This window comes from Leptidea sinapis, chromosome 45 (genome assembly GCF_905404315.1).
Source record: "Leptidea sinapis chromosome 45, ilLepSina1.1, whole genome shotgun sequence".
NCBI lineage: Eukaryota > Metazoa > Arthropoda > Insecta > Lepidoptera > Pieridae > Leptidea > Leptidea sinapis.
In genome coordinates, this window is record NC_066309.1 from 3,725,045 (window position 1) to 3,737,448 (window position 12,404).

Consider the following 12,404-nt stretch of genomic DNA (forward strand, 5'->3'; position numbering starts at 1 on the left):
TGTTTGAAATCATTGAATGAGAAACAGCTACAATAACATTAGAATACAAAGGTAAATTTCGCCACTATATACAAGACATATAGCTCAGATGGGACATTGGGTGATCCGGAAAGCAGAAGACCCCGGTTCTCTCTTTCGGTTTCGGTTCTTCTCCCGGTTTCTCGAATCCAGATGTCCTATTAGTTTTTTTCTGTTCAAGTTTTGTACATTCTTAAAAATCCGAGCAAGGCTCGGTCGTCCGGATATTAAAAATTAAATGACAGACTGTAATAATGTGATTCGAAAAATAAAACAATAGCGCATACAAACCCACACATGGAAATACTTTAAATTTTTGTCGGCATCGAAACGACTAAGGTTTTTGGTTTTATTACTTTTAGAATTATTATCATCTCTATGCTAATACAATCATTACCTAATTTATCATTTACTGGTGGTTAATTTATGTTAAGTTAGTTTCTTTCTCTCATATACAGTTTTTTTTATGGAATAGGAGGACAAAAGAGCGTACGGGTCACCTGTTGTTAAGTGATCACCGCCGCCCACAATCTCTTGCAACACCAGAGGAATTACAGGAGCGTTGCCGGCCTTTAAGGAAGGTGTACGCGCTTTTTTTGAAGGTACCCATGTCGTATCGTACCGGAAACACCGCACAAGGAAGCTCCGCAACACATCCAGATGGTGGGGATGATAGCCTAACTTGTGGCGTGTCGTGTGAAGGTGGAATTCGGCGGCAGGAATCAGGTTAAACAGCTCTTCGGAACACTCCCCGTGATAAATGCGGTAGAAGACACACAATGAAGCGACGTCTCTACGCAACGCCAAGTGATCCAGCCGTTCACAGGGCACTGGGTCCCCGACAATTCGAGCTGCTCTGCGTTGCACGCGGTCAAATGGATCGAGCTGATATTGGGGTGCGCCAGACCAGAGATGACAGCAATACTCCATGTGTGGCCGGACCTGCGCTTTGTAAGCTTTCTGAATAAGTTGTAATGATTAGAAAAGTATTTGACGATTCAAACCTTTTTAATTAAAAATCTATTTGACTAAATATTGTTTTTCTATGACTTTATTATAACTTACCCCATAGACGCAACAGCGAAGCAGACGTTGATGTAGAATATAACAAGCGCTGGATACTTGTTTGCGCTGCGCCAGTCGATGAGGAAGGTGGCCACGGTGAAGAGATTGAGCGCAAGACATACGCCGGCGCCCCACGCGATCAGCCGGTGGATCTGTTGGTGCTCATCTTCTGTGTAGAGAGGGTCACGACACGGCAGCCCACATCCCGATATACCTGTAAACATATTTTTTAAAGAAAGTAAGGGACAAGATGGGCAAGGCGTTCAGCTGAGATGGTATTTGATAGACATTTTTATTTTATGGAATAGCAGGACAAACGAGCGTACGGGTCACCTGGTGTTAGGTGATCACCGCCGCCTACATTCTCTTACAACACCAGAGGAATCACAGGCCCGTCGTATCGTCCGGGAAACACCGCACAAGGAAGCTCATTCCACAGCTTTGTAGTACGTGGAAGAGAGCTCCTTGAAAACCGCACTGTGGAAGACCGCCACAAATCCAGATGGTGGGGATGATATCCTAACTTGTGACGTGTCGTGCGAAGGTGGAATTCGGCGGCAGGAAACAGGTTAAACAGTGCAACAAACCCATTAAAATGCAGTGCCACTCAGAATTCTTGAAAACCCCGAAAGTTCTGAGTAGCACTACAATTGCGATCGTCACCTTGAGACATAAGATGTTAAGTCTCATTTTCCTAGTAATTTCAATAGCTGCGGTGCCGTTCAGACCGAAACACAATAATGTTTATAGATTACTGCTTCACGGCAGAAATAGGTTGTGTACCTACCCAGTTGGGGTACCCATAATCTAGTCGGCATCCTGTGCAAAGGATCCTCTCACTGGCACAATGTTATAAGCTGGGCAATGTTTTGTATATAAGAGACAATACAAGCAGTTTTGCAGTGTCAATGTCGCTTTAGAAGTCTAAAGAAATTAAACATAAACACTAGGTGAACTGTATGCTCGTTTCTCCTTCTCTCCCTCAGAATTATCCCTGACACTTACACCGTTAAACAATTATAGTGATACAAGTGAACCCCCATTTTGTACCCCCCAGACAATGCTGCAAACTTCAACAATAATCATATCCATAGGACTACAGTTATGCTATAGATATATGAAATTTGGGATATGTGCGTGTCAGTATTGGAGATTTCCTAAAAGAAGGGTACACTCCTTTATAACAAAAATCCCATGATAAGTCTGCAAATAAAAAAGAAGCAAGCAAGACCATAAGATACTGTCAGATTAGGTCTTTCAGAGGGCATTTTATCGGTTTTATTTTTTAGTGGTTTAATCAATGTAATATCTCTATAGATTTTTACCAGTGGAGGCTCCTTTGCACAGGATGCCGGCTAGATTATGGGTACCACAACGGCGCCTATTTCTGCCGTGAAGCAGTAATGTGTAAGCATTACTGTGTTTCGGTCTGAAGGGCGCCGTAGCTAGTGAAATTACTGGGCAAATGAGACTTTAAATCTTGTCTCAAGGTGACGAGCGCAGTTGTAGTGCCGCTCAGAATTTTTGGGGTTTTTCAAGAATCCTGAGCGGCACTGCATTGTTATGGGCAGGGCGTATCAATTACCATCAGCTGAACGCCTTGCTCGTCTTGTCCCTTATTTTCATTAAAAAAAAATTAATAATGAATTAAATATATTATTACTTCGACACCGAATTACAGCATACATATGTAAGTCTCCTACAAGAGTTAGCTAAGATTACGTACTTCCATTTGCGATTGTCCTTACACTTCTCCATTGCATCTCCCACTCAGATCAATTCTCGCAAATTGGGATTTTAACTATTATCCCACTTCTGATCGTGTAATCCATCCATTCTATTGTTCTTTGCGTGAAATCGACCCTGGATTCAAGTTCTTTTAGAGTCTGTAGTTTTAAGTGGACCATGCTATGCCAGTGCGAGTTCGACTTCACACATAACCTTTGAATTTCTTAGCATATGTTTATAGTTTATCTCACAATGTGTTCGTACGTACATAACGTAGATAATATAAATTCTCCATTTGTAGACTTTCAACAAGTAGATCACTTAAAATGACCAAAACACAATGAGGCCTCTTGTTCACACAGTTTTTCCCCATGAAAATTTTCAACACCATAACAAGAAGCCTTCGTGTTATAACATTTTTAACTCCACATTCCTTCAATCACAGTTTCTCGATTAAAATCTGACCTAATATAATATTACGCTTACTGGGCAGTAGATTTTCATATTACCCATGTAGTTGTATCAAAAATATCCTTATCATGGAATGAGAAAATATTTTACACTAACTTACTGTCATGCACTGTATTATAAGGTAAGTAAATAGCTGGGTCGTCCACAGTAATCACTTAGCATTATTTTGCTATTAAAACTGATACATCTATTATGTTATAAAATTTAAAGATTTACCTTCATAAAAATGCATCGGCTTGTCTGTATGTATAAGCGGTTGTAGACACTTCCCTGTCGTATTAAACTTCATTTCTCTAGCAGGGTTATCACATCTCATTGGAAACAGAGTAGAGTTGCATTTCAAAAAGGACGGAAAATATGATGTATTATATAATATTGAGCAGGGTTCCATCGTTATTTTGCACATCTCATATGATGGAAGATAGACCATATCATGTCCGTTGATTCGTTCGCAGTTGGGCATAAATGTAGCACATAATAGCGGTTGGATCACAGCCCAGCATTTTGGCACATTTATCAGGGCTTTGTACAGCTCCAACTGATTTTGAATTTTGTATTGACTGTCATAGAAAGTTAGCCGTACACTGGTTCTGTTGTAGGGTAGTTTGACACCCAAGCATGTTGTCCTATTCAGTGGTTCACACCTTGATCTTCTCACACAACTATCCAACTTGATTTCTCTCTCCGGGAACCATTGCGTTCCTTTTTCAGTTTTGATAAGTCTAAAATTCGGTGTATTCTCTATTGGCTCCAGTCGCACTGTGCTGTTTTCAATGATATCCATCAACGCATTTCTTTCGCCACCACTATCGAACTGGCTTGCAACACATATGGAAATACTTATAAGCCAAGTGATCCATTTCACCGAGTCCATCTGCAACAACGGAAATGAAGTTCAGTACAATATTCAAAATATTCAGTCCTGGTAAAAATAAACAAAAATACAAAAATTAAAACTACATTTCACTTGTAAATGTATCTTTATTTACTGAGGTAAGTCAAATGAAACCCTTTGAAATTTAATAATTTATTACATTTGACAATGGTTTATCTTAATTTTAGCTTACTTTAGTAAACTCTTTAAACTATATTAGTCAAGAGTAGGTAGGTTGGGTGAGGGATGTCAGAAGTACATATATATTTTTTAAACAACATTAGCACAAGGCTTTATTTAACTGCCACTTACATTTTCTGTCATTTAAATCACATCAATTAAAAAAAGTGAAACCTTAGATTAACGATTAGTCTCCGCTGGGCTCCAACTAGATACCGCAGGCGTAGTCGGAAAGTGTGCCAACTAATACTACGCCCAAGCGGGCGTACTCGAGCCAGTCACGCACAATCTGTGACATTGACATGCCACATGTTCTATTAAACTTTTGAAATAATTGAAGCTAAAATACCGGGTTGTGTTCTAAAACTTTGTACAAATAATACAAGAAATAAGAAAGACAATGGGATCACATATCATCAGTATGTATTTTGTATTTCATTAATTTAAATGTAAAATAACACAAAGTGTTAGTAGACCAATCCTTAATCTAAGAGTGAATAAGATTGGACACATAGGCTGTACACCGCAGATATTTTTTTTTTATTTGAAGTCATCATGCAGCTAGAAAGATTCATAGTATTAATATCAAATTAATATGAGTTTAGATAGTTAATAAATAATAAGGGTTGATGTCTGTCAGCAGAATATCAGATCAGTCCTACGATGATAATTGTGGACATAAGATTTTATTTAGCGATAAAAGGGTATAGTGATATTTTATAGATTATCTATAGAAAAAAATTGAAACCAATATATATATATGTGAATCTCAACTAAATGTATATTTTATCAAGGAAGATGAATGAATATTATTCTGTATACAATGACAGATATCCACATAAAATGATTGAATTTGAAAGAACTACTACCACTATTCCTCTACAACTTATATGACACAAAAAACAATATCGAAAGATGTGTTCATCTTTAATTGTTACATATATCTGTAACTAGCATAAGTTTATTTGTAATGTTGGTGATCCAAATAAAATTAAAAATATTTGTACTGTCATTGATATTTCGTAAAAAGCCTTTATATATTAAAGACTACTGGAATTATTCTAGATATGAAGTGGAGCAATATCTATTAATATTTACTTATTTAATCTCCTGTTTTTAAAGTGTATATAATAATGAAAGGATATCAAATAGGACAAATTCAAACACCAAGTATATGATTGTAAAATATGTTATTAGCTGACGAAATGAAAGTAGGTACATAATATATCGGCTTTTTCAAGTGTACTCTCATTCTGACATTGAGGTTTGGAAGGAATAGGAAACTCTTGGACATTATTTTATATTTATTTTTTCCCATATGTATTTTGTATTTTTATTGGGAATAAATTGCTTTTTATTCATTCAAAACTTTATTGACATTATCAAAAAATTCCAGTATCTTACTATAAATTTGATGCAATTTCTTCCACACACCATGATGAGCACCACAGATGTGAAGAACCATACAATCAGCAATCTTGAACATTACAACCATGTCCTGATGAATTACCTGATACAAAAGTTAAAAGTCTCAATATGTCCAAATTACAAATTAATTCACAAAAGAACTGATCAACTCACCATTGTTCCAAAATAAAGTAAATTAGTGTGTAACAAGTCAAATTTTTTTTTTACCATAATATAAATTTATTATGTTTAAACGTAATTAAAATACAAGCTGTTATGAAGAAATTATATACAACCTAATTCATCCACATTCACTTTGCATGTTTGCACACACTTGTCAAAACAAACATAAGATTGTATTATGAAGAGATTTATAGTCTTTTTTAGTTGTTTTGTTTTCCCCCCCTTCTGAATGGTCTACTTGAACCGCTACCTCGTCCACGCCAGTTTGAGCCCCGTGATCCGCTGCCTCTGCGACTACCCCGTCCTCCATAGCCATTGACACCCCTTCCTCTATTTTGGCCTCTACCTCTATCTTGTCCTCTTCTGTTTTGAGCTTTGCCTATATTATCTTGATTTCTACTCCTATAGCCACCACTCCATCTGGGATTGTGACCATAATTGTTTTCACTATTTTCATCTTCGTTATCATCATTGTAGTTATCACTTTCATAGCTCTGATTGTACACTTCACCTTCATTATTTTCCTCATTGTCTTGTTCATATGACTGATTATTGTCTTGACTTGAATCATATTGACCTTTATTATAGCCATTGTCTTGAAAAGGTGGTGGTACATTTCTAATTAATGGCATGTTACCCATTGGCGGTGGCATATTACCCATAGGAGGCATGGGTGGCATGCCACCCATGAGTGGAGGTGGCATATGCATGGAACCCATGGGATGTATTGGGGGACCAATTGGTGGTGTCATACCCATTGGGGGCATCATCATTGGTGGCATGTTACTCATTAAATTATTTCTGTCAGGACCATTGTTAAAGCTATTATCATCATTACTTTGATGACTTGTATCCATTTTTTCATCATAATAGTGTTCATCTTCATACCCATCCTTATCTTGGTTATCATCTTCGGCCTCATCATTACCTGTACTATTACGAGGATATTCAAAAGGAGTGAAATTATCATCATCAGCATCTTCTTCCATGTGTGCCATCATATCATGCAACTCCTCAATTTCCCCTGTTGCAATATATCTTTTTAATGCAATAGGACCCTCAGTGATTGCTTTTTCAAGTTTTGAACCTGGTTCTACTGGAATCAGTTTTCCATAAACAAAAATTGCAGATGGTTGAATTTGTTGCAAAGGAATGGCACCTGGAACTGATTCTACTAACACATGTGTGTATGCTTCAGCTACAGGGTCATCTATCCCCGTTGGACCATGGTTCCATTGCACCTGGAAACTTCTTGGTATAGGTTTACTATATGGAACCTTCTTTACTTTCTTTTCAAAGTCCATTGGAATGAGGGTTGTATCTAAATCTAAGCCAGGTATAACCTTATCTGCATCAGAAGAAAATATCTCCACTTTATCTTCAGGACCCATTCCAGGAATTGCACCTGGCTCCTCTAACTCATTATCATCTTGGACCCCAGGAGGTAAAGTGTTCAAGTTATATTTGTCCCTCATCTGGTCACCAGGCCGATTACGAGTCCAAAACTTTGATGTATGGTCATTAGATCCTGAGCATAAAATATGTCCCAAAGGATGCCATGCCATTGTCCAGACTAATGATTCATGAGCACCTTCTATACATCCTACTTCTTTGTCTGTACCTACATTCCAAAACAGAATTGCACCATCAGATCCACCAGAACAAAACAGTCCTTCATGTGTTGGATGCCACACAACACTTGATGCTTCTTTTTTATGTCCTCTGAATATTTGCAGTTCAGTACCAAGCTTACGAATATCAAACAATTTTAATAAGTGGTCTCTAGAAGCAGTAATAAGCCAGTTACCATTGTCATTCCATTTTAAATCCATAACAGTGGACTTATGAGCATGGAGCGTGGCGAGAGCAGTACCAGATTTTGGATCCCAAAGTTTAATAGGTTGTTGATTATCCTTACTTCCAGATACTATTAAAGCTTTAGTTGGATGCCATTGAACACATTTAACATCAGCTCCGTGACCCCTCAAGATTCTCTCCTCCTGACATCTATAGAAGTCAAATATGCGTAGTGTACCATCATCTGAGCATGTGACAATTTTAGAATCAGATGGACTGAAACTTATACCCCTGACAGCTTCTTTGTGGGCTTGGTACATTTTAACATTATTCATATTACTTTGCCAATATTTTACAAAGCCTGAATGATCACCTGTTACCATCCAACCTTCCCCATGAGACCATACCATTGACCTAACAGGTGAATCATGAGCTTGAAGAATAGTCTCAAAATTAAAAGTTAATCCATTCCATAAAGTAAATTCCCCAGAGGAAGCCCCAGTTATAAGCCTACGGCCTTCAGGTGTCCAAGCGACAGCAAAAATGGGACATCGCATTTTGTTTGTAGCTGTCTTCACAAACCGAGTTGTTACTGCATTTATAGGATTATCAAGATACGATGGTGGCGGCAAGAGATCAGGAGTATACATAGCATCAGGTTGTAATGCATGCCTGTCTCTCCAATCTCTTTGCCAAACGCGACATTCTAGAGCCTTAATGATAGACGAATTATAATCTACGGTTTTACGCATGACCGATTTACGTAAACGTTTACCATCAAAATCGTCCTGTGTCATATTAAGAGGTCCTTGCGGTGGGAATCGCATTTGATAGTTGAAAGGTCGAAAATTATGTCGTATATTATTACGTGGACCTGGTGGACCCATAGGCCCAGGGCCACCCATTCCAGGTGGAGGCATCGACATGTTTGGTGGCGGGGTAGCAAAATCCATGACTATAGCTTCGGTACCTATTCAAAGAAATAGTATTAAATCATACCGAGTAACATAAAGAAACATAACACAAACATATTTGAGAAATTATAGAAACTACCTACAAAACCCTTACCTCGTATCAAAAAACAAAACTGAACATTATAAATCACTATTGTTACACTACAACGTTGTTATGAGGCACTTTACGTTTTCTCGTTGAAAAACAAGGAAGACTTGAATTAAAACTTACAAGATACTACAATTAGCCTAACCTAATAAATGAAAACACTGACTGAACTAGGCAAATTTCAAACGACCATTAATCTAAAAGCATTGATATGAAGGGAATGCGAAGCCACAGAACAGTGAACACTCAGATTGCTCCAATAGCGCCATTTTTTTCAAAGTCTTTTTTTTAAGCAAATGTGGCGTAGGATGCAAGTTCAATATGCAATATATATAGGATATATATAATAAGGCCATGTTCCGATATGCACTGCCACCACTGTACAGTGTGACGTCAATTGAGTATACTGTGAAGCCGTTCCTTTATAGTTAGTTATACTGGTTACTATTTAAAACGGAACGCAATCCAGTATACTGTCAGCCGCATTTTTTGACGCAGCATTCAAATGAGTATGTAATATAAGTTTTCTAGTTCATTAAAAAAAAACTGTTGTTGGAGAACTGTCAAATTAAAATTATTTTAAATAATATTAAATGTAAATTGAATTTATAATATAATAAAAGCAAGTAGTTTTTTATTAAAAAGAATATTTTTTTCATAACTTAACTTTTATTAACTTTGTGTATAAGTTAATGTACAGAGGTTATGTAAGTAGGGTAAAATTTAGGAGTTTTTAAAAAAAAAAAATTATTGATTACAATAAACGAAAAAAAATTACAGGTAATTTAGTAGTAATTTTTAGTACAGTATTATAAGGTTAATTTTTACAATTCTTCCATTTTTTTATTTATTAATCCAAACTAATTACAGAACTTTATAACTTTGGGATTAAACTGTAGGTATTTTTTATAAAACGTTTTTTTTTTATAATAGGCACTTGAGAGGTTTTGACTGATCACGTGATCAAAGTACTGCGAGTACCTCGAAAGCGCCAGTGCTCACTATATGAATATGGCGGCGATTGATGATGTCATATATTTCCTTAGGGTACTGTGGCAGTATACTCGCAGTCCATAACGGAACGAATTTTTCTACAGTGATAGCACTGTGCAGTGCTCGCAGTGCATATCGGAACACACCCTAAATCGACAGTTCAGTTATAAATAATGTCTAATTTTAAGATGGACCTAAGCCAACTTTAACTTTTACTAGGGTACATTTTTAGTTCTCTCAGAAAAAAACAATTTACGTAATTAATATTTTTTAATAGTTTTCTTTTGCGTTGTATAGTAGTTTCGGTTTTGACAGGCTTTGGTTTTCGTTTTTCCGATGTGGCAATAAATGTGTTTGAAGTCGTAGGCGTGGGTGCTGAATCTGAAATTAGAACAGAATACATATTAACAGAAATTAGTTAATCCTACTATTTTAAGGTCAATAAAATTATTACAAAAATATAGATACCATAAAAATGAAAGAAATAAATATTTTTTTTAAATAATAATTATAAATAAAATATTGACATACAATAAAAAAGTGTCAAACACTACATTGCACTACAGGTAGATTATAATATTATAATTTTTACTTTAGTTGAATTAAATCAATACTCTATCACTTTTATTCACTTTAAGCATTCTTTATTAGCTTATCATTTGTTCTTTAGCGCTTACATTTCTTTATCCAAAGGGAATTTAGCCATGAAAATTCTCACCTGACCGGCCATATTTTAAACTACATATTTTACAAGTTTTTTATTACATTGTATATCTTAGAAATGACTTACGCATTTATTCTACAAATAATTAAGCAAATTCCTCTGAATAATACACGAATAAAGTAAAAGAAACGACAATTCGTACCAAAAATTGTTAACAGTCACATTTTGTTTTGAATGAATGACATGTCACATGACACTCAAACCAAAACAAATAAATGAGTCGAATATATATTAGAGCGAGATAGCGTTTGCCGCCATTCTTTATAGTACGCATTTTGTATGAAAAAATTATCTGTAACAAACTAAAAACTTGGGGAGTAATTAACTTTCAAAAACTTCAACTACAAGATGTCATGTTCTTTTCTTCTTCATTTAAATACAAAACGGGATACTATTTCTACTGTGATTATTAAGAGGAAAAAATGAGGTTCTTCTAATAATTAATCTAATAATTATAACATATTGAAAATGTGTACGATCAGATAACCATCTTAAAGCTTAACAAGAGAAGAAACCGTTAACAAAATTCAAAATTTCTTTATTTGTACACAGTCATTTACAATCACATATGAAACTCTCCTGGTAGATTTAGATAATCTGTGTTAGAAGAGAATCGCTCATTGCAAGTTATACAAAACAATATTAAAAACTAAACGTAAGGAAGTTATTGTCTCTAGTGAATTGGATTATAAACAAACAAAATCAGTTATCTAGTCGACCTGGCGGCCCAGGCAATGACACTCGAAATAAGTCATTAATTTCAATGTGGATCAGGTTATATTAACATCATGCTAGCCGCAGGTACGCAGCCGGACGACATCATGCACATTTTTTTTTAAATGTACAATATATCAAACATTGTTGTTACTTATTATTACTGATTTTGAAACATATTATGATACACACACATATATATATGCACGTAAACATAGGAACTTACATAAATATAACATCTTAACAATATATATATATATATATTAAACCTATATAAATATATATATAAACGGTACTATAAGTAGATAAATAAATTCATACATAGGAGCAAATTTTGAGAACGGGCTGTAAATCTTTTATGTTTTATAACAATACATTTTTTTTTAATAATATCTTATTGTTAGAAACCGTTTACAAATTTTTAATCTAATTAATTTTTAAGTATTTTTTCCGTATCTTCATAGTTGAGTGTTTTTAGCCATTTAATAACATTAATTTTACATTCCCTAAATGTAAGTGAATAAATATTAAGGGATCTGTTAATTTTATTATACATATTGGTGGATTGTGCGACAAACTGCTTTGAGGCAAATTCTGTTCTTACGATTTTGTGTTTTAGGACTGTATAGGGGTTTCTTTTCAAAGTAACGGAAGAATCAATGATTCTATGTTTCTGAATTTTTAATATATATTGCAGAATATATAACTGACGGACTGTAGTGGTGTGGTAGTAGTGATGTTTCATGGTAAAGTTTGCTAGTATTATAGAATTTACTTTTGGAATATATGATTTTTATTATTATTCTTTGTGCATGTTAAATATGTAGAATAAATATAAGTTAGCAGCGCTCTATTACATACATTACGCAGGCGTTTAAATATCCATATCATTTTCCGAGCTCTGTTAGCAACAAGTTCTAACTGAGGATACCTTGAAAAATTTTGATCAATAATCACACCCAAGTACTTTGTGGTATTTACTCTTTCCATCTGAGAACATTTACAATTATTAGGACTTATTAAGTTGCAACAGTGAGCAGTTAATCTCATGCTGTTATTAGGCTGTGTAGTATTACGAATGGCAAAAGTAATATAATTTGTTTAAGTTAAATTAAGAGATAAGATATTTAATTGTAACCATTTAAGCACTTAGTTTAATCCCAACTTGGCTGTGGAAAATACTTCTGC

The 12,404-nt window shown here is 35.3% G+C and overlaps 2 protein-coding genes across 4 annotated transcripts in view; both read right to left on the reverse strand.

The window, feature by feature from the left end:
- The window catches only part of LOC126977458 (protein smoothened), a 599,797-nt gene extending 590,856 nt beyond the window's left edge, over positions 1–8,941 (reverse strand). For 2 of the 3 annotated variants that reach the window (XR_007732216.1, XM_050826259.1), the window contains exons 1-3: positions 5,741–5,911; positions 3,499–4,156; positions 1,084–1,297 (exon numbers count right to left, since the gene is read on the reverse strand). Coding sequence is in view for 2 of the 3 variants with exons in the window: in XM_050826259.1 (XP_050682216.1) it covers positions 1,084–1,297; positions 3,499–4,156; positions 5,741–5,773 (905 nt within the window). In the remaining variant the exon portion in view is untranslated. Of the gene's footprint in view, positions 1–1,083; positions 1,298–3,498; positions 4,157–5,740; positions 5,912–8,791 lie in introns of those variants that run through there. The other variant, XM_050826260.1, reaches the window with a different exon arrangement.
- On the reverse strand, positions 6,016–8,940 carry LOC126977453 (pre-mRNA 3' end processing protein WDR33). The gene is made up of 2 exons (XM_050826250.1): positions 8,792–8,940; positions 6,016–8,693 (listed from the first exon to the last, which is right to left on the reverse strand). The coding sequence occupies exon 2, from the start codon at positions 8,674–8,676 to the stop codon at positions 6,127–6,129; it is 2,550 nt and encodes an 849-aa protein (XP_050682207.1). The 5' UTR covers positions 8,677–8,693; positions 8,792–8,940; the 3' UTR covers positions 6,016–6,126.
- Positions 8,942–12,404: the final 3,463 nt, after the last annotated feature.